This window comes from Apteryx mantelli, chromosome 17 (assembly GCF_036417845.1).
Source record: "Apteryx mantelli isolate bAptMan1 chromosome 17, bAptMan1.hap1, whole genome shotgun sequence".
Lineage (NCBI taxonomy): Eukaryota > Metazoa > Chordata > Aves > Apterygiformes > Apterygidae > Apteryx > Apteryx mantelli.
This window is the reverse complement of record NC_089994.1, coordinates 18,997,528-19,018,104: the sequence shown is the minus strand read 5'-3', so window position 1 is coordinate 19,018,104 and position 20,577 is coordinate 18,997,528. Positions and strand designations below refer to the sequence as shown.

Below are 20,577 nucleotides of genomic sequence, written 5' to 3'. Positions count from 1 at the left end.
CAGAGCTCTGCCCCTCCTCGGTCGCTGCCTGCCCCCGGGGTCCGGGCTGCCCGGAGCTGTGCCACACACCTACCGCAATTTAAATAGAATAAATACAGTGAAGAAAACAGTAAAATCTTCAATAAAGAGGCAAAAGGAAAGACGACAGTAGGTCCGGGGGTCCAACCAAACTCCACATAGTCTCTGGATTAGTTACTGAGGAAGTTCTATGAGAGTAAATTAAGTTCACAGCTGGCGACTCTCTTATCGCTGTCTTTATATCGAAACTTCGTATTCTCGCGTTTCCTGAAAAGCAGAAAAAGCAGTTTTAGGGCAGCAGCTGGGTTCCCCCTCGGGATGATCACCCCATTGCCGGGTGCCCTTCTGCCCCGAGGAAGCGGGACCCAGTCGCAGCCCAGGAAGGCTGGGGGGGTCCCAGCCCGGCGGCTCTGTCGTCGCCACCGAGCCCTTGCTGGCATCCGCACGCTGCTGTTAGAAAGCTTTGCCTAACGTTGGAGTCTCCCTGCAGCTAAGCCCCTTTTTTTCCTGACCTACCACCGGATGTATTGAACAGATCAGTCCCTTTCCTTTTTTGCAGCAGCTGCTTTTTCTTTTTTTCCCCCCGTATCCCCCTCAATCTTCTCTTCTCCAGCCTAAGCAGCCCCCTGTGTTCAGGCTTTCCTCCTGAGCCTCTGCCCCCGGCGCAGCGCGCTCCTGCAGCCCTGCACTCTCGGCACAGCCCCGGGGATGCGTCGCTGCACCGAGCCCTTCCCCGTGCTCCTGCAGCGCTGCCGGTGCTTTCGAGCTGCCGCAGGCTGCAGTGCTGCTCCCCCGTCCCAGCGCGCTGTTGCCTTTTTCAGGGTGTCATAGCACCGCTGAACCATGCTCGACTGGTGATGCACTGCAGCCCCCGGGACCTTCCCCGTGCGATTGCCCCCGCACCGCACCGGCTGTTCCCCTTCCCGGGGCCCTGGGGCTGAGCGTTTCCGAGTAAACCCAGGATCGCTGAACTGCAGCCTAGTGCAACGGTGCTAAACGGCCCGACAGGACTCTCTGACGTCTGCGGAAGAAGTGCTGCGCAAGAGAGGGGACTGAAGTCACACCAATGTCACGACTCTGAAAGTACCAGATGATTCGGTGCAGTTGGCCCACGCACGTTTCCCGTTGTCACCGCAAACGTTCACAAGTCCTGAATCCGGCCGCAGACTGCCGGCGCCTGGCTAGTGACCCGGGACTAGCGAGCAAGCGGTGCGTTTTGAATAATGTCTTCTGACCGGTGCGTATTTTGCTTTCGGGTTGCTAAGCCTGCTCTGGGGCTGGCTTTTCCCGGCTTTTCTCTTCAAACGCGACGTGACGTTTGCGCCATGCAGGCCGTGTTCCCCTGCGCCTAGCCGTTCTGGGCTGCGGTGCTTTAAGTACGGCGCCAAATACAGGGAGAACCATGATAAACCGCCTGATTTGGCAGCGCTGCCCCTGCGAGCGGGCTCACGCTGAGCCCCTTCCCCTGCCGGCGCTCGCACCAGCCCGCACTCCGGGGCAGCACGGCCCGGGCCCCGCGGCCACTCACCCCTGTCTCGTAGATCGGGTTGTCGAACTCCGTTTCCACCGTGATCTGGCTGTACGGGTGCGAGTACATGAGGGGCAAGCGGAGGCTGGAGTAGTACCTGCACCTGGGCCGGGAGACGCCAGGGTCACAGCCGGCCCCGTCCTCCCAGCCGCCCCCTTCCGCTCCCCGCGGCGCCCCGGGAGCCGGCGTCGGGATGCTGCGCGGCAGCTCCCTGCCCTGCTCCCGAGGACGCTGCCCCGGGTTTGCTGCCGGCAGGGCCGAGCCACCGGCTCCTGTGCCGCGGCGGTGGCAGCGGCAGCTCCTACCTGGTGATATAGATGTACGCTCCCCCCAGCAGCAAGGAGATGATCAGCACCGGGATGAATATGGCTAAGGCCATGTTGCCCCCCTCGAGCGACGTCTCTGCGGCGGCTTCTGCTACTGAAAGGACAGAAGTCCGTCACGTCGGCGCTTGCTAAGCGCCCCGCGACCCCCCCCCCCCCCGCTCTGCCCCCGCTTCGCCCTGCCGCGCTGCTCCGGCCCTTCCGCTCCCCGCGTCGCCGTGCGTTATTTGACCTGCCCGTTTCAGCCCGGCCGTGTCCCTCCTGCCACGCTGCCGGGTTTTGTGCGGAGGGAGCGCAGCCCCACGCGGGGCGCGAGGTCCACAGGGACCGAGGGTGCTGGATGCTGCACCGGCGCGAGGGCTGAGCCAGCGCCGCCGCTCCGGCACGGCACGGCACGGCATGGCACGGCACTCACCTTCCAGAGCATGTTCGAAACTGTCTTGATTCACTGGAAGAGAAATGGGGAATTACTGGCACGTGTCGGGGGGCTTCAAGGCACCGGCAGCTTTCTGGGGAGCGTGAAGAGCTCTGAGCTGCCCGACGCGGCTTTGCTTTCCCTGCCTCGGGCCGCCTGGGAATGCCCAGGCCCGGGGCGTCTCCGCACCCCGTCCAGTCCCAAACTGCGCCGCAAACTTCCAGCTTCCCATACGCTTCCAGTCCCTGTGGACCCGCGCAAGGGGACCCGTTCCCCGGAGGACTCGCTCCCAGGGACGGGGCATCCAGAAGCAGCGAGCGGCGAGTGCCGCGCTGCCCGTCGGGGGCCCCGGGTCCGCAGGCGGCCGTGGCCGCGAGCAGGGTGCCGCCGCCGCCGCCGTGTGCCGCACCTTTGCAGATGGGGAGCGGCCCGCTCCAGTGGGACGGCTGGCCCAGGATGCACTTGATGGTCACCTCCCCCATGAGCTCGAAGCCCTCGTAGCACATGAAGGTCAGGGACTCTCCTGGCAGGTAGAGGCGTTTATAAAGGATTTGGTAGCCGTTTTCCGGCAGTCCTGGGTTATCGCAGGCCAGGGACTCTTCGGCTGAAAAGGAAGATGTGCCACGGTGAGCCTAAAGTGTTTTTAAAGGAAAGAAAGACCTGGAAGACAGCAGGGAAAGTAACTCCCGGGATCCGACCTAGTTCAGCTTTGGAGGGACTCGGACCTTCTGCGCCGCCCCATGGGGCTGGACAGGGTCTCGGCTTGCAGGAAAGGACTTTCCACTTCCGCAGGGAAACCCCCCGAGCCGCAGGGCAGGAGCGGGGGAGGAAGCGCGGCTCGGCGCGGGAGCGACCCCAACTCACGGACGCAGTGCGGGAGCCGCGAGGTCCAGATGGGCGTCCCCGTCTCGCGGCTGTAGCACGTCAGCAGCGAGCTGCCCTCCAGCACGAAGCCGGCGTTGCACGTGTACTGGATGGTGGTGCCCACCAGCAGCACCGGGTCGGAGATGAGGCGCGTGGAGTGCTCCACTTCGCCCGGGTCCGTGCAGTACATAACTGCGGAAGAAGAGCTCCCGTGAGGCCAGGGTCGGCGGAGCCCGGCAGCGCGGCGCGAGGGGCCGCATCGGGCGCGCTTACTCTTTTCGCAGAAGGGAGGGTCGCTGCTCCAGCTGAGGTCCCACTGGCAGGTGAGCGTGTCGCTCCCCACGATGTCGTAGCCCGGGTCGCACTGGTAGGTGATCTTGGCCCCTCGCACCAGCTCCGTGTGCGACGTGGTCTTCCAGCCGTTCTGGATCTCGGGCAGGTCCGAGCAGGAGTCGTTGCGGGACACCTCTGCGGCCGAGGAGAGACCCGCCGTCACCCACCGGAGCGCGGACCCCCCCCCCCCCCCCCCCCCAGAGCCGCCGCTGCCGAGCGTGCACCTGCATGCACGTCTTCCCTCCGCGCGATTCCGCCCTCCCGGAGAGCTTTCCAGCTCTGTGCGCAGCTGGCGGCACGGCCGTGGCAGGCAGCGGGTGCCACGGGGAGAGGCCGGAGGGGGGAAGCGCCGGCGGTGAGAACAGCGCGCAGCCGTGGGGAGCGAGTGCCCTTCCTGGTCCTCGTCCTTCCCTCGGGCACCAGCCAGCCCGGTTTGGCTGGCATGGGCGCGCTGAAGGACGACGTGGATGGACTTTTCCAGACACAGGTCTGAGCTCCTCCAAAGCAAGGAGCTGTGAGCTGGGAATGCCCTTTTCGGGAGCCCACCAGTGGCTGCCGTGACCTCTCCCAGGACGATGTTTCAATGCCAGCGGCTTTGTGCCTGACCGAAGTGTTAGGGGGGATCCTGCACCCACATTCCCTGCAAATTTTTCTCCCCACCACGCTGCTCTGTAGTTGCACTGGGCCAGACCAGGCTAACAGGGACTGAAAATGCTGGTGCCCTCTTGCAGAACGAGTCTGGAAGAGGGGAGACGTATGGGGACACCGAGGAACCGACAGACCCAGAGATCCGCAGCAAGGCTGGGATTTCTCTGCAGGAGCTCACTGGGAAATGCTTTGGGATATGGGAGGAGTGCTGGCGTCTCTCAGCAAACGTCCCAGCTTCCAAAACGGGCACTTGGCGACCACGGTGCAGCTGCACGCTGTGCCCCGTCTGTGCCGTCCCGCGGGGCAAGGCAGGGGCAGGCAGCGCCCCGCTCCCTCCTACCTATGTAGTTCATGATGAATCCTTGCCCCTTCCCAAAGATGAGCCCGGCCGGGTCCGAGTGGAACTGGATGGTCAGGTCAGGGCTGGAGGAATAGAGTTTCTGGGGACTGCTGCTGCCCACAAACTGCCCCAGGACGCGGGCGGTGAGCTCGTCCCCGTCGTAGATGGTGAGGATGTCGCTGTTGGTGATGTTCAGGCTGCAGAGGAGAGTTCGGTTAGGGAGCAGCTCGTGGGCGAGGACGCGGCGGTGCTGGGCGCAAGGGGCAGTGGAAGCAGGCACCTGCCCTGGCTCTGCCGCAGCATCGAGCCCAGCACCGAGCCCCATCCCTGGGCTCCATCCCGGGAGCGTTCGGCAGGGATGAGACTGGGTGCTAGAAGTGCTGTCGGCTCTTTGGGGCAGGACAGCTGAAACCCTGTCATGGGGTGACACCAGCAGCTCACAGCCGGTGCCCACAACCCACAACCCCGTCCCCGAGGCGTGGAAAAGGCGACTCCTGGTTACAGCAATTGCATGCAATTCTTCGGGGGCGGCAGGATGCATTCCCAAGTAACGGTCTTCCCACACAGGTTTCTCGCACCAGAAGTGATTAAATCGCTCTATTTCAGGGAGCAATCCCAACAGAGCGAGGAGGTGCGGCCCTCCCCAGGATTAGCGCCTGGGCCTCCCCCGGGAAGGGCCGGGCCGGCTGCCGGATGGCGCAGCCGGGGACGGCGACTTCGCCGCACGGCTCCCACGGCCGCGAGCCTCTCGCCAGCAGAGAGCAGTGGTCTCCCAGGGATGGAGCCCGCTCGTGGGCAGCAGGAAAAGCCGCCCGCTGCGGGCGAGCGCGGCAGCCTGCCGCTCCGCAGGGTGCACATCTCCGCGGGGTCCCTGCCGCCGGGCGCTGCGGCTCCTCGCTGCCGGGTGCAGAGCACCCGGGGGGGGCTGGTGCCACCCTCCTGCTGCAAAGGGGCTCTGCGCCCCCCGCGCCCCCCGGCACCAGCAGCGCCAGGCCCAGGAGCAGGCAAACCCTCCTCCCGAGCTGCACCTGGAGCCTTCCCATCCTGCCACCGGTGCCAGCCTGCCCGCTGGCACGCTCCTGGCCCGTGTCGGCACACGGTGCCGGCCGGCCACGGCTCCAGCGCTTCCCCTTGCCCCAGCCGCCGCTGCAGCACCTCGCTGCGTGCTCAGCTGCACGGGTAGCAGGGCTGGGGGGGACCGATGGGGTCAGCCCGGCGGGGGGGGGAGCGCTCAGACGTCGCCTTCCCCTGCACGGCGCTGCCCTCCCCGACACGCCGGCAGGGCTTGCCAGCACAGCAGCGCCGCGGCAGCAAGCCGGCGCCCGGCTCGCCTGCACCCGGGCTGCCAAAGGGGGCTGGACAGCACGGGTGTCGGGCCGGGACAGCAAGGATTTGGGGCTGCAACACCACGTCCTTCGCCTCCCCCTGGGGCAGAGGGGCCGAGGGGGGAGCACCGAACCCAGAGGCTCCCGGCGGGTCTGTCCAGCTGTGCAGGCACATCTGGGCTAATGAGGGAAGCAGGCCGTGCTCGGCCGCCGCAGGAGCCCTGTCCTGCCCATCGGCCCGGCTAATGCAGCCTTGTTTGGAGACGCCTGAGCTGATCCCCAAATGTTTTATTAAGAATGTTCTTGGAAGGCGCCCAGCTAATCCCCACGGTGAGCTGACATTTGTAGTAAATCTCTGCTTTCTGTCAAACATGATTTTCGCGGTGACATTTATGTTTGATGACTTCAGATCGCATGGCCTTCAGTTCTGCTCAGCCCGAGCCCCCACAAAGCTGGCAGAGGAGCACTGGGAGCTCTGACTTGTGATTTTCTACAGAAAGCTTTAAAACCTTTATGACTCTAAACCCATACTTGAAATACAGTATCTTCTTGCAAACCCAGAATAGCATCAACAGAGCTTCTCTTTGCATTCACCGCGTTATCGCGCCAAGAGCTCCCGGCACGGCCCGTGCTGGCAGACGGAGCCGGTGCCCCATCAAGCGCCCACGTGTGCGCCCACGCTGCTGCGCGCCTGGACGGAGGCACTGGGGCTCGCGGAGTGACTCCGCTCCGCTGCCCTGCAGCTCCCCGAGCCGCCACCAAATCAGCGCACGAGTGGGCTGACACTCGGGCAAACTGATGCACGTGGAGAAGAAACGTCGGTCCCACAAGAGGACCGACGAGGAGGAAAATAGGGAAACCCTGCCTGGGTGTCTGCGGAGGAGCGGAGCGGTGGTGCTGCACGGCCGGCTGGGCTCAGCACCAATAGGGCAGGACGAGCGCCCAAGTCCTACTCACAGCTGGATGTCCAGGAAAAGCCGCTTCTCCTCGCCGACGTGGACCCTCCAGATGCAGTCCTCTCCCTCCGTGTAGGGCTCCGGCCAGTTGGGTGACAGGATCACACCGGCCACGGCGCTCAGCTCCCCGCCACACGTGGCTGCAAGAGCAGGGACAAACGCGGCTCAGCCCTAGCCCTGAGGGCTTTCAGGGTGCAAGGTGCCCTGTGCTGTTGCGACCCGACCCAGCGCTCTGCATCGCCCGACCTGGCGCCCTGCATCACCCGTGCAGCGCCCTGCATTGCTTGACCCGGTACGCTGCATTGCCCGTGCAGCACCCTGCATTGCCCATGCAGCGCCTTGCATTGCCCGACCCAGCGCTCTGCATCACCCGTGCAGCACCCTGCATTGCCCAGCCTGGCGCCCTGCATTGCACATGCAGCACCCTGCATCGCCTGGTCCGGTGCCCTGCATTGCACATGCAGCGCCCTGCAGCGCCCAGCCCAGCACCCTGCATCGCCTGCGCGGGACCGCGGCAGCAGCCACCGACCTCGGCACAGCGGCTCGGTGTCATTCCAGTACGGGTCCCGCATGTTGACGCACTCGATGACGGCGGGGCCCTGCTCCAGGGAGTGTCCCGGGTCGCAGGTGAACTCCACGGTGGTGCCCAGGTTGTAGGTGGGGTCCGAGGTGGTGAAATTCCCATTTTGAATGTAGGGCTCGTAGCAGTGGCCCCGCTCGAAAGCTGCGAGAGAAAGACTGGGTCAGCGGTACGGGCGGTATGCCGGGCGCGGATCCGGCTGGGAGCGCACTGCCGGCCCTGTGTCCATCGGGAACCTCCCTCCATCCCGGCCCTGGCACCCGCAGCACCCGGCTCCCAGCATCGGCTGTGCTGGGTGCTCCAGCTCTGCAGCCCCCTCCGCTGGGAACCTCCCTCCATCCCTGCCCGCTGCCGTGGTGTGGCAGCAGGGCTGCCGCCGGACGGCCTCTTTCGTGGCGTTTTACAGGCAATTAGGATTAAGAGCAGTTTGTCTGTCCTGAGCCACACGGGCTTAGCCAAACCCCACTCCTCCTGCGTATCATCATCTGCAATGCACTCGCCAAGGTGCCAGTTTCGGTATTTACTGAGCAGTCTTCCCTAGGATTAGAGTGTGTTCCTGAGCCTGCTCGGAGATGCGGCGCCTCCGACAGATTGATCCTGACGGTGGGACACATCTGCACGACGACCGGAGCAAATCCGCGGGAGCGCCCTGGGAGGTGCCCAGCGCCCCTGCTCGCTGCGGGAGCTGCCGGAGTGCAGCCCCGCCGCGGCGACACCGTCCCCTCGCTGCAGTAGGGAAGGGCTTCGGCAGGGCAGATCCCAAGCCCAGCTTGCCCCGGCGGTGCCGCGAGCGGGTTGCACGCATCTGCATCAGTGGTGCAACGGGGCCACGGCAGCCCCGCGCCGGCAGTGGGAGATGCCCCCGCTCCAGCCGGAGCAGTGCCTAAACCCGCTCCCCTGCCCCCGTCCCCGCATTTTGCTAGACTTTCTACGGCCGCCTTGTCCGCAGCAGTTTGCTCCTTGCCTGAAGACTCCAGTTAATCATCACTGTGCTGCCCTGCCCTCCGCGCCGCCAGGTCCCGTGCGTGCACGGCTGCTCCGGCGGACACCGTGCCGACGCCTGCCCGGGGGCTCATTAGCACGGATTTCTCCGGCGCCGGAAGGCTCCGATGTGCCTGTGCTCTCGGCGCTCCCCGGCTGCTCGCCACAAAGGCGCTGAATTGAGCAGGGTCTTTTCCTGCCGCCGGAGACTTCGGGCTAGGCCTCCTGCTAGCGCAAATTGGGGCAGCGCTATTGAAATCAGGCCCTGGGAAATCAGTGCCGGCGCGCAGGAGGAGGATGCAGCCTCCTCTCTGAAGCCGCGAGGGCCGATTTATGGTTGGTACAAGTGATCTGAGACGAGCCCAGCCTAATGGTGAGTCAGGAGGCTTTAAAAGTATAAGGTAGCTGTTAACTCTGGGCACAGATTATTGCATTTTAGGAATGTGGGACTTAGATAGCGCCCAGGCGAGTCAAACAGCCAGCAGCAGGAGGAGGAGAAGTTTGCAAGAAACTTCACAAAAGCTTTTGAAACCCGACCCGAAGAATGAAGCGAGCACAAGGAAGCCGCAGGGGCTTGCAAGCGCCGCCAGCCCGGGCAGGGTTCGGGGCAGCACAGGGGCGCTTCCACCCCTTCGTTTGGCATCACCGTTGATCCACAGGGACAATGTCGCCCCCCGGGGCCAGGGAAAGCCGAAACCCGCCTGCAGCACCGGGGAAGCGCGGGCGCGTCACCTTCGAAGCGGATGTTGAACGCCGTGGCGGCCGCGGGCTCCGCTGCCACGAAGTCGATCCTGATGGAGGAGCCGTCGCTGATGACGCCCTCGAAGGGCACGCTGTCGGCGCGCAGCGAGTCGTAGAGGACGGCCGACCGGTTCGTGCCCCCGCTGTACACCACCATCCTGCAGGGAGACACACGCGCGCCGCCTGACGCCGGAAAGGCCTCCCCGCTCCCTCCCGGAGCCGGCGCTGCCGGTCCCCAGGATGCGCTCCTGGCAGGGAAGCACCCTGATTCCTGCTGCCCCGGAACCCCCGCGGGAACCAGCCCCGGAGCCGGCATGGGGGAACGGGCACCGGTCTTGCCCCGCTCGCCAGCGCTGCTCTCCAGTGCTCTCCGAACGCAGCATTTTACAGAAATTATGCAAACAAAAATTCGCCGACCAGATAAGTCTCTTTTATTGTGTCATAAACAGGGGCTTGATTCTTTGATTTTACTACAAGTCATAAACCTGTTTTACTGCCTGTTGCCAGACAGAATTTTTAATGCTGTTTAAACACAAGCCTCAGTACCGTAAATGTGTGCTTTGTGTTACGGGTGCCGAGAGCCTGGGATTTGCAGCGGTGACGAGCAGCGCTGGACACGCGGGTGTCCCGGCGGGGAGCAAGCGTGACCCAGCGCACTAAGCACCTAAATTGCACTTGAACACCTAAATCAGGACCCTCCGCCCCCGCACCGGGACCGTCCGCTGCCCCTTCCCCTGCCGCGGCCTCACCTGTCCTTCTCGTCCAGCAGGAGCTTCTCAAAGTGCAGGTGGAGCTTCTGGCCCCGGGGGGCCTCGATGCTCCACACGCAGGCCATGCCGCCGGTCTGGTTCCCGGGGTAGCTGGGCGACAGGACGCGGCCGATCGTGGCGTTGTGCACCGTCCCGCCGCAGGGCGCTGGCAACGCAGGCACCGGCACCGTGAGCGGCGCGCGCCGAAGCGGCGAGGCGAGGAGCCCGGGCAAGGGGGCATGCATTTAAACGCAGCGAGGGGGGGCTGCCATTCCCACTGGGAATGGCAGCCGTGTAACCGGGAACGACTCCACGGAGCTCGATCGGGAGCTGACACCTGGCGCTGGGCTCTGCCCTTCGGATCGCCCTGCTCTTGCCAACAGGCGCCACTGCCTGCACCTCTTGCCTGGCTCGGCCTGGCTTTGCTTTGTATGAGTGTGCGCCTGCATCTATACGTTCATGCATATACCTAAAAACTGTGATTTTCTTTCTCCTACCTGCCTAATAAGCAAGGAGATTCTGCCGCCCCTCGCATGCAAACCTGGAGCGACTCTGCCCGCTGGGATTGTCGCAGCCACAGCTTGAACTGTGAGCAGAACCTGGCACTGTTTCCCCTCTCTCCTGGGACTGTTTTCAACTCACAGCGCGAGGAAAGCACTGTAATTCTTTTTTCTTTGGGGATTCCGGTTTTCCTAGCACTTACGCTAAATAAAAATGACTGTACCTGAACAGATCGGTTCTGGGCTGCTCCAGTGGGGTCTGGATGCGTTGATGCACGTAAGCGCCTTGGGACCTTGCAGCTCGTACCCCAGGTGACAGTGAAAATGAGCGACGCCACCCGAGTGCAAATCCATCACGGTGACGTCGCCGAAGTCGGGTCTCCGTGGAAAGCTGCAGCTCAGCATGAACACTGCAACGAGCCCGGAGGCGTCAGAGCACAGCGCTGCCGGCCCAGCCCGTCCTGCGAGCGGGGTGGCTGAACGCTGCGGCGGTGCCGGCTCTGCCCGAGGCACCGGCAGGGCCCGCGGCCACACGCTAGCAAGTCACCGAGCAGCTGCTTTTCTACCTGTCGCTGCTTTCCACCAGGCCCAGTTTCTATTTTAAAAAGGATTTGCTTGCAGTCATTTATTTTTTATAGATTTTTGCAAGAGCGAAATAGCTATTTACAGGAGTCTGTGCAGGATGAGGTGCTGCCTGGGAACGGCAGCGGGGCAAAGCGGGTCCGAGGGCCGCGGAGCAGCCGCAGCGGTCCCGAGTCCGTGCACAGGAAGCCCCGGCGCAGCGGCGTGGCACAGCCGCCGTCCCCTCCATCCCCACGCGGCCGTGCACTGGAGCACAACCTCCGTCCCCTCCATCCCCGCGGAGCGGCGCGCCCGCGCGGCACCTACCCTGGTAGTGCAGCTGGAAGGTGCCCGGCGCCTCGTCCGGGAACGTGCGGAAGTAGACGGAGATGGTGTTGGTGGGGCTGCGAATCACCTGGCCCTCCACCAGCAGCGTCTGGTTGGCCAGCACCACCAGGGCGTCCCCGTCCACGCCGCGGATGGAGAGCACCTCTCCGTCCGACAGGTTGACGCTCTTCACCTGGGGGGGGGGGTGCAGAGACGCAACCCATGAGCCGCAGGGGAGGGAGCGCCGGCGTGCAGGAGCATCCCGCCCCGCACGCCCGTATCGATTGCTCCACGCGCTCCTGGTCCTCCGGCTGGACCTGCACGGTGCGGCCCCGCCACGGGCTCTGCTGTGCAGCTCGCAGCGCCTCGTTGCACGTGGAACGCAGCAAGGGAGCAATGCCAGGCCTCCGCCCGGAGCTGCCTGGAGCAGGCGTGCTCCTGCCTGCAGGAACAGCATCGGGAGAAGGGAGAGCATCCTGCCCTTCTGCTCAGAAGTGGCCTTATGGAGGGGAAACTGAGGCAGGGAGCGACCAAGCCGGAGCCCTGGGGGCGTCGCACAGGGACGTGCCAGCCCCACGCTCAGCCCCCGGCTCCCTGCCCGGCGCTCCACCTCCTCCCGCCTCTCCCGGCCTCCAGCCGTGCAGGACGGAGGGGCTGGAAATGCGCCCTCCTGCCTGAGCGCCCCGGGGGCTGCCGCTCTGGGGAAGGGGGTCCCTACTGCCCCCCTCACCCAGCCTGGCAGCAAAACCTGCATTTCGGGCACGGCCTGGGCTGGGGGCTACCAGGGCTCGCTGCTGGGCGCAGCAGGTCTGCACCTAAAACAGGGTGTTTCCGCAGGGCTCGTGGCTCACAGTTCACTCCGTGCATCTTCCCTGGGATCCCTCCTCGCCATGGGGAACGTACAGGGACTCAAACGGCAAATGCATCTAATGAGCAGTCCCAAAAGGCTTTAATTATTATTTAGAAATAGCTGGAAAGTAACCTCACATTTGCATTTCACGTCCATTTAGCGTAATAAATAGGCTCATATTTCAGCAGAAAGATGCTCATCAGATCATTTGTTTCCTTAAGTGCGTGAAGACCAGGGCTCTATATTTAGCGCGCACCAAAGCGCTGCCTGTAATTGCACACGCTCCCGACGATGTAACGAGAAGGGTTTGTGGCTGTTGTCACAAAACTCGCGTGTCTTCCCGGCACGCCGGCATGCACCCTTGCCCGAGGACGGATGCGCTGTGGTGCCGGGAGCCCGGTGCCGAGGGCCCTTGGATAGCGCCCTGCTGGGCACCATCACCAAGCCATCTGCAGCGCTTGGAGTCTTTGGATCTTTTGCTGGAAGAAGCGAGCCTTCCTCCGGAGGAATGACACCCAGGCTGTCAAATAAACGCTCTCCCTGTCCCAAAGCGCCAGGAACCCTGCCTGGGTCCGAGGCACTGCACAGCAGGCCGGGAACTCGGGGCAAGTCCATGCGCTGCATCCTCCTGCTGCCCTAGGTGACTTCTTCGTCTCTTGGATTTATCCCACACTGGGATGAAAGCGAGTGCTTTGCACGCGCGTGTGCACGTGGCTGCAGGGAAGGCAGCACTGGCATCTGGACGTCTCCAGTGCAGAGCTGCTCTGCTGGCGGCTCACCAGCTCCAGCGGGCACCCAGGGCCCTGCGACCGCTGGGTTTGTCCCAGCTCCTGCTGCCAGACCGGCGCTGAACCGCGCGGGATGGAGATGCTCCTCGCCAGGCACCGCGCCACACGCGCAGCGCTTGCTGAGAGAGCCCAGGGCTAATCCTCAATAAAGTCAACGAATTAGAGGTTACTGGAGAACGTGATCCCGAGGAAGCGAACGGGGCTGTGCACGGCGCTACCGCCTTCGCCCCAGCCCTCCCCGGGCAGGGCTTGGCCTCCCGAGCTCTCCTGAATCACTGCAAAGGCGCTTCCAGGGTGTTTCCAAGGCATTTTGTTCCAAGATCATTCAAAGACAAACCTGCTCCCAAGCTAGTTTCCTCTGGCGACGGCTCGTATGAAGCACACTGTCTAGTACCAAATCACTCTCGCAAATTAAAGAGAGAAACGTTAAAGAGTCTGCCGTTAGAGCAGCGTGATTATCGCTGCGCTGCTCTGCTGCTGCTCTTCCCCATTCCGTGGGCTGCCAGCGGCGAAGGGATTTCGCACGAGAGCTTTGAGCGAAGACGGAGCCCGCAGGGGAGGCGGAGGACACGCGCGCTGCAGCAGTTCCCCCGGGCCCGCGGCCCGGGCGCTACCGCCAGACGCAGCCGCCCCTGCCCGTCGCGACGTGCCACCTCGCAGCCGGCTTCGCGCTGCAACCTGCAGCCCGGCACAAGCTCGCCGATCCGGTAAATCCCCTCCCGGATGAGTCCGGAGCAGGGATGCCGTTGGGAGAAGGACCTGCATCTCTGCTCGGCAGTGCCTGCATCCTCGGAGGACCCCTTGCTTCCCGGGCAGCTGGCGGGTGCAGGCGGATGCGGTGGCCTCACGCCAGGGACCGTCAGCCGCCGAGAACGGGACCATATGTGCAGTTTCCTGCCGGGGCTGCGGAGGATAAGTTCTTGCTTTAATCAAAGCCTGAACCAATGTCAGCTCCTAAAAAGTCTGTTGGGAAGACGGGAGGGTTCCTTGATTCAAACTGTCAGGCTTGCTCACCCACTAGAAAATCTCTTTAAGGAAATTCTATTTCTTGCCAAGAGAATTCAAGATTTTTTTAAAAATAAGCATAATTTAACTAAACATTTTTAGAACCGGCTGCTCTGCAGCTCCGGCCGCCACGCTGCCGAGACGCAGCCTGCAGGGAGGCCAGGGCCGGCTTCGGAGGCGCGTGGGGAGAGCTCCCGGGGGGCCGGTGCAGGATGCTGCGAGCACCCAGCACGGCGAGCGGCGCTGGCGGCAGCGCCGGAAAGTCCTGGCAAACCCACCGGGGCCGTGACATGCAATGAGCTGCAGCCGTTCACCAGCTCACGGCCCTCGGCACCGCAGCCCATCCGCAGGCCCCCACGCTGCCAAAGCCGGCTGCTCCAGCGCGCTGCTCCGGGGTGGAGCCGTCCCGGCAGGACAGCGCTGCCGCTCTCCTCTCTCCAGGAAAGTGCGGGTCAGCAAGGTCTCCCCTGCCCATCTCCATCACAGAAGCTGGGAATTAAATCAAAGTCACTTAAACGTTAACCAATTGCCCACGTCACCGTGCCGCCGTCGAGGAAGCTGCACGGCATGACTTCAGCACCTGCCCGGGGTCCTTAGCTGCGGAGCCACTGAAGCTCGCAGCGTTTGTGCATGGAAAATAATTAAAAAGCGATGGAAGAGGGTTCATCAGCACCAGGCAAGACAGGAGGGAGCAAGAGGAAGGGAATGACCGCCTCATCCGGCTCTGATGCTGGGTGCTGCCCCCAGCACCGTGCACTCGGGCATACGCGGGATGTCTCCAGCCCCACCACGCACGGGACGTCTCCGGCTCTGACACACGCGGGATGTCTCCGGCCCCGCCACGCATGGGAGGTGACGGGCTGGGATGCCGAGCGGAGGCTCGCAGCGTTCGAGGCCGGGTGTCCGCTCCTGCAGCGACGCCTCTGGGATTTAATTCCCTCGGCCGCTGCCTTTTCAGGCACTTCTTGTTGGTCTTGCAGACTTTGTGCGGAGCAGCCTAGCAAGTGTCCCGTGGCAAAGAGGTGTCCATGGAGGTGGAGGAATTTCCCACCGCAAGGTCCGGGAGCAACATGCCCAGCCATGCTGGGCCTGGGGTCATGTCCAGCGTTGGCTTAAGATCAGCTTTCCGTGCAAACAGGGAATATCCTTCTGCATGGCGCTATCTCCTCTGCTGGGCTCATCACTATATATCGTACATGACATCTCATGCACAGACTAAAGAGGGGAAATAAATCCATGGTGTCTCACTTGCCATGAATGCTATTCCTGACTTCCTCGGGACATAAATCATGCTGCTGTTGCTGTTAAAAGCCTTCTCCGGAGCTGGCTGCTGTTGGCAATGGCTGAGGCACTTTTCTCCCCGCCGGCGCGGTGCGGCGAGGCTCTGCAGCGACGGGGACGGCTGGGCAGGCGCCCTACGCCGTTCGCCTTTGGAGACCGCAGCCCCGTGAGGCAGAGCCAGCTCTGCGCGCCTGCAGGAGGCCAGAGCAGACCTGCAGCGCCGTGCACACGCGGGCCACGAGCGCGCGCTCCCGTCGCCACAACGCGCCCGGCTCCCGGGCTGGCCCGGCACGAGCCACACAAGGGGCCTGGGAACACCACGAGCTCAAGCTACATAAAATCGGTGCATGCCGGCGGGTCGGAGGACCTTCTGCTCTGCCGCCGCGGCGGTGGCCTGCCCGCATGCTTCCTGTACCGTGTGGCACAGCCAGCACCAGGCACGCCGCCCTCCACCAGCGCAGAGCCACTTCTGCCCTACGGTTTGTCCAAAACCCTTGGAAGCACCAGCAAAGCGAAATGCAAAGCTCGGAGGGTGGAGAGGCTAATTTTATGCTCCATTAAAACCTCAACTTATAACAGAGCAAGGTCAGGAGCGATGTCACTCGATGGGTTATGGACAGAGGCAAATTTACTGCGGAGCAGTTTTTCTTTAGCACCCTGTGGGTTTCAGAAGACGGCGTTATTGCCATGCGAAAGTGTCGGAGATGCACGCGAACGGCGATGCTTGCCCCGCTGCGCAGGTGCCATCGCCTCGCAGCTGCCACCGGCCAGCGCCGGGAAATCTCCCGCCGGGGCTCCCTTGGGCGGCAGCAGTCGTGCCACCAAGGTCAGCCCTTCGTGTGGGCCGGCCGGGGGGATGAGAAGAGCAAGCCCACTGCAACTACTGCTGTTTCAATGCACGTTCTTAATTACGCAGATTAAAAGTTAATGGATTTTAATTGGATACAAATTGTGACATGGGGAAAATTCAAGAATAAGGAAGGAGAGCAGCCCACGGTGCGGAGACTGTGAGCTGATTGCGTTTGAAGCACGTGTCAAGGATGGTTAGAGACTGCTCGTCTTTTACGGGCTGGTTATCTATTACCCGTCCGAGCCCCGCAGTGTTGGCTAGCTCAGCACAACGTCGGCGCTGTTTTCCCAGGAGCAGCTCTCCTCCTCGCGACCCTGCGTGATGGGGGGAAGCTCCTCCACAGCATCAGACCCCGGGCTTGGGGCTGGCCCCAGCGGGGCCCCCGAGGGCATCACATGGGAAAGGGGTTCAGGATACCCTCCTGGCGCTGGTCCATGCCCGGCGTTGCATGGGAAAGGGGCTTGGGATACCCACCCGGCGCCGGTCTGTGCCCGGCATCGCGTGGGAAAGGGGCTCGGGCGCCCGCCTGGCGCCCGCCCGCAACCAGGGCGCTGCTCCCACGGGCTGCAGACAAGGCTGCCGCCACGAGCGAGGCTGCGTCCGCGCTGCAAGTCGCTTGCCGGTGCCGCTTTGTTCAATTGACCGCGCGGCATTTTAAAGCTTTGCTCAAATCTGATGTTCAGGATGTGCCAGCTCCCTGGTATAGGTCATTTATTGCAGAAACGCCCTGTATTTCCCCAGCGCCAGGGCAGCGCTCGCGGAGCTGCTCCTGCCCGTGGCCTCCATCACCCGCGCTCTCACCGCCCCGGCTGCCGTGGCGCGGGGACACCGGCAGTCGCAATCCCTACCTGGAGCTCGACGCCGTAGCCGGTGTAGACAGTGACGTTGTAGGTGCACTCCAGGTAGCTGTGGCGCGGCAGCGGCGGGTAGTCGGTGGAGTCGATGTAGCCCTCGGGCTCGTAGAAGCTCATGCTGCAGAGAACTGGAGGCGAAACCCGCGTCAGCCGCAGCCGGGCTGCCAGCGCACCGGGCGGGCGGCCTCCACCCTCCCCACCTCTATCTTTGGGCGGAGAAATGTGGCCGAGGAAACGGCGCTTTTCACCCGAAATCCAGGGACGTTTCTGCAGGATGGCTTCTGCAGCGCGTCCAGGGAAAAAGGCTGGCAGGAGCAGGGAATGGGCAGTGAGAGGGCAGGGACATGTCCCGTGTCGCGGACTGTGACCTCCTGCTCTGGCACCTCTGAGATGCAGATTTGGGATGCCCCAGAAATGCCGACGGTGCAGGCCGGCACTGCTTCCAGCACAAGCCATTCCCAGCTATCCCAGCGAGCCCCCCCAGCTGCCCAGCCCGGCCCCCTCCCCGGCCCGCGCGCGAGCGTCCCGGCGGGGGCAGCCCTACCTGGGGTGGGCTCGGTGCTTATCACCGTGGTGGTCACGATGGTGGACGTGGTGGTCTCCTGGCTCTCGTCCCACGCCGAGCCGTTCGTCCCGCTCTCCGCGCCGCTCGTCCTGTTAAGGGCGGTGGCGCTGCTGGGTGTCACCGGCTCCGCGGCTCCCGCGCCCCCGGGGACCGCCGGGGCCGGTGCGGACGGGGAGATCTGCAGCACCGCGGGGCTGGCGGTGGCCTCGCCGGTGGAGCCGCTGTCCCCCCGCGGTGGCTCGGATGGGGTTGCCTTCACGCCGCCTGCCCCAGCCGCGGCATCCGCCGGCGCCCGCGGCTCATCCGGGGAGGTCGGCGGCCCCGGGCTGGGTGGCACGGTGGCTGTGGGCGGCCCCGGCACTGTGGGTTTGGGCCTCGGGTGCTTCCTGGCTGCATTGACTTGCTTTACAGCCGGCGGCTTCTTCTTCCCGGGGGGCGCTGGCTTTGCATCGGCGGCGGCGGTGGGCGCCGGCGGGACGTCGCTGTGCCCGCGCCGGGCGCTCTCCGCCGGGAGGAGCTGGGGCGCCGTGGCGGGGACGTGCTGCCCGGCGGCTGCGCTGCCGGCGGGAGCATCCGCGGCGAGAGCGCCCGGGCGCGCGGGACCCAGCGCCGCCTCCGAGCCGCCGTCTGCAAGAGAAGGGGGAAAGGCTGCGGCAAGCCGGGCACGCAAGCAGAGCCGTGCCACGGAGCGGCGGCCTGGGCCGCGTGAAAAGCTCCCGGTTTTGCAAACGTGGTTATTTCGAAGAGGCTGGTGAGGCCGCGGCTCGCTCCCCGTGTCTCCCCCCCGCTGCCGGCCTGATGGGGAGCAGATGCCCGATTAACTGACTTCCTCCACTCCCCCCCCATCACACCACCGCTCGGTTTTGAAAAGTCTCTCCTTAGGCAGCCAACAACCTTTTGTATCGGGCAAAGCGATGCGTAGGAAAGAAAGGCTAATCAAAGCTACCCCGCTCCGGCTCTAGCCAGGGACTTTAATTGCGTGAAATACAGATTTATTCACCACCAGTAGGTCTGACTGAGCTGCAGTCCACAGGGTAAAATAAGCTCTAACCACCACCATGGCTCTATAAAATGTTGCATAAGGTGAAAGCTAACGGAACCACGGAGTCAACATTTTCCATGGAAACAGCAGTTGCTAGGGAAGGCACTTAATATGCTTTACTTAAAGACTGTAATTCCAACCCCCCCCCCCATCCCTTCCCAGCACCCCGGGGCTGCATCCGCCAGCCGCCGGGTTGAGCGCCGAGCGGACGGTCGCTCCCGTGCTCTGCGGAGGGCCGCAGGGCTGGATGCAGACGGCTCCTTACAGAGGCGGCGGGCGGGCGAGCGCCCCGGCCGCGGTGCACGCCGTCCCGCTTGCTGCCGTGCCGCACCGTGCCGTGCCGTGCCGTGCCGTGCTGCGCGCCGCCCCAGCCAAGCTGCCGGCCTGCTCCGCAGCCGCAGCCTCTTTCCTGCACCGACCCCCGGGAAAGCACGCGAGACCTCTGCCTTACACCCAGCGCTTCATTAGCATTAATGTTACAGCTCCTTTAAACGAAAGCACAACACTTGTTTTTCAATTCGACTCGATTTCGTGCATTCCGCATTCTACTAATTACAGTAGGCCTGGAATGAAAAGGAATGAAGGAACTTTTTGATGTGCAATGAGAAGTGCAGGGACAGTTCAGGGTTATTTTCGTAGGTGGGCACAGCTCCCCATGGAGTCAACCCCCGTTTACGCTACTCTGTGATTTCAATGCCTTTGAACATTTGCTTCCGATGTTTTAGCACGAATTTTGCTATTACCGAGTCTTTGAACTTGCCGGTTGGGCAGGACGGGGGCAGCAGGACGGCGAAGCGCGGGGAGAGGAGATCCCCGAGGGCTCTGGCGGCGACAGGGGCAGCGGCGAGCAGAAAGGAACGAGTGACCGAGAGCGAGCTGCCTCCCAGCTCGGCTACTGCTCCTTCCTTCCAAAGCCAGATGTTCTCCACTGCTGGAGAATAGAGAGTCCGGCACAAGGACAAATCTCTCCAAAAGCAGCTGCGGCCACTCTTGGGCTGCTGGCACGGACAGGCCATTTGGGCTGCGTGGAGGAGCCTGCTCGCAGTGGCCAGGGCTGCGGGAGCTCGAGGTCGCCCGCTGGGAGCCTTCTCGGCAACGGCTGCTTTATCTCCTTAGTCTTAAGCACTAAGTCGTAATCTCATTGCAGCTAATTGCATAAACACCAGGACCGAATTGGACGGATCATCCATGAGCGGGCGACGCTGATGAGATTGGCGGCTGAGCTCGGCTGCAGGATTCGCTCTGCGGGAACGGCCGGGCGGGAGGCGCGCTTGCTTCCCCGGCCGGTGCCGGTGCCAGGCACATCCAGAGCCGGGCCCATAGCTGCGCTCCTCCCGCCTGCTCCGAGTATTTTGCTGGCGGCAAAGGGACCCCAGACCTCCTCGGTGGGGACGCCCACGACGCGGGGCCGCGGCTACGCTGCTTGCTGTGCTGTTCGTGAGCCTCCTGCCGCCGCCGCCACGGCTCCGCCAGCCTCCGTGCTCCATCCATCTGCTGCCTCTCGTTGCATATTTAGGTGCGGATCCTGGAAGTACGTGGGCGCCCGCGCTGCCTTCCGCGGAGGCGCAGCCTTGCCTGGGGATGACTCGCGCGCACAAAGCGTTGTTTGGGCATGCGGGAGCAGGCTCTGCGCAGCAGCCGGGCTCCGGCGGTGCAGCGGCTCCTGGCACTGCTGCCTCCCACCAGGCAGGAACGCCGGGAAGGGCAACGGGAGCTGCCGGGGCACGGGGGTGGCAGGGCCTGGCCGTGGACGCCTGGTGCTCCCTGCCGGCTCCTTGCCATCACCGGGATGCACTGCACCGGCGTGCGGCATCACCAGGATGTGCTGTGCCAGGTTGCTGCACTGTCGGGATGCACCGTGCCAGGGTGCTGCACTATCGGGATGCACTGTGCCGGGGTGCTGCACTATCAGCATGTGCCATGCCGGGGTGCTGCACTATCGGGATGCACTGTGCCGGGGTGCTGCACTATTGGGATGTGCCGTGCCGGGGTGCTGCTCTATCGGGATGTGCCGTGCCGGGGTGCAGCATTGCCGGGATGCGCCGTGCCGAGCTGCCGGCTGGGGAAGGCGACTGGCAGCACCGAACCGCCGCCGCCTTCCCCTCCCGGCAGCCCCGGCGCCATGCAGCAGCCCGCCACAGGGCGGCTGGGGG

The 20,577-nt window shown here is 63.8% G+C and overlaps 1 protein-coding gene across 1 annotated transcript; it reads right to left on the bottom strand.

The window, feature by feature from the left end:
- Positions 1-255: 255 nt before the first annotated feature.
- On the bottom strand, positions 256-19,440 carry SEZ6L (seizure related 6 homolog like). Its single transcript, XM_067307351.1, has 17 exons — positions 19,185-19,440; positions 17,362-18,009; positions 16,812-16,945; positions 11,190-11,382; positions 10,526-10,711; positions 9,802-9,967; positions 9,044-9,210; positions 7,280-7,474; positions 6,752-6,890; positions 4,470-4,666; positions 3,422-3,616; positions 3,149-3,340; positions 2,694-2,888; positions 2,285-2,317; positions 1,852-1,966; positions 1,547-1,649; positions 256-285 (listed from the first exon to the last, which is right to left on the bottom strand). The coding sequence occupies exons 1-17, from the start codon at positions 19,438-19,440 to the stop codon at positions 256-258; spliced, it is 3,144 nt and encodes a 1,047-aa protein (XP_067163452.1).
- Between the last annotated feature and the right edge of the window lie 1,137 nt (positions 19,441-20,577).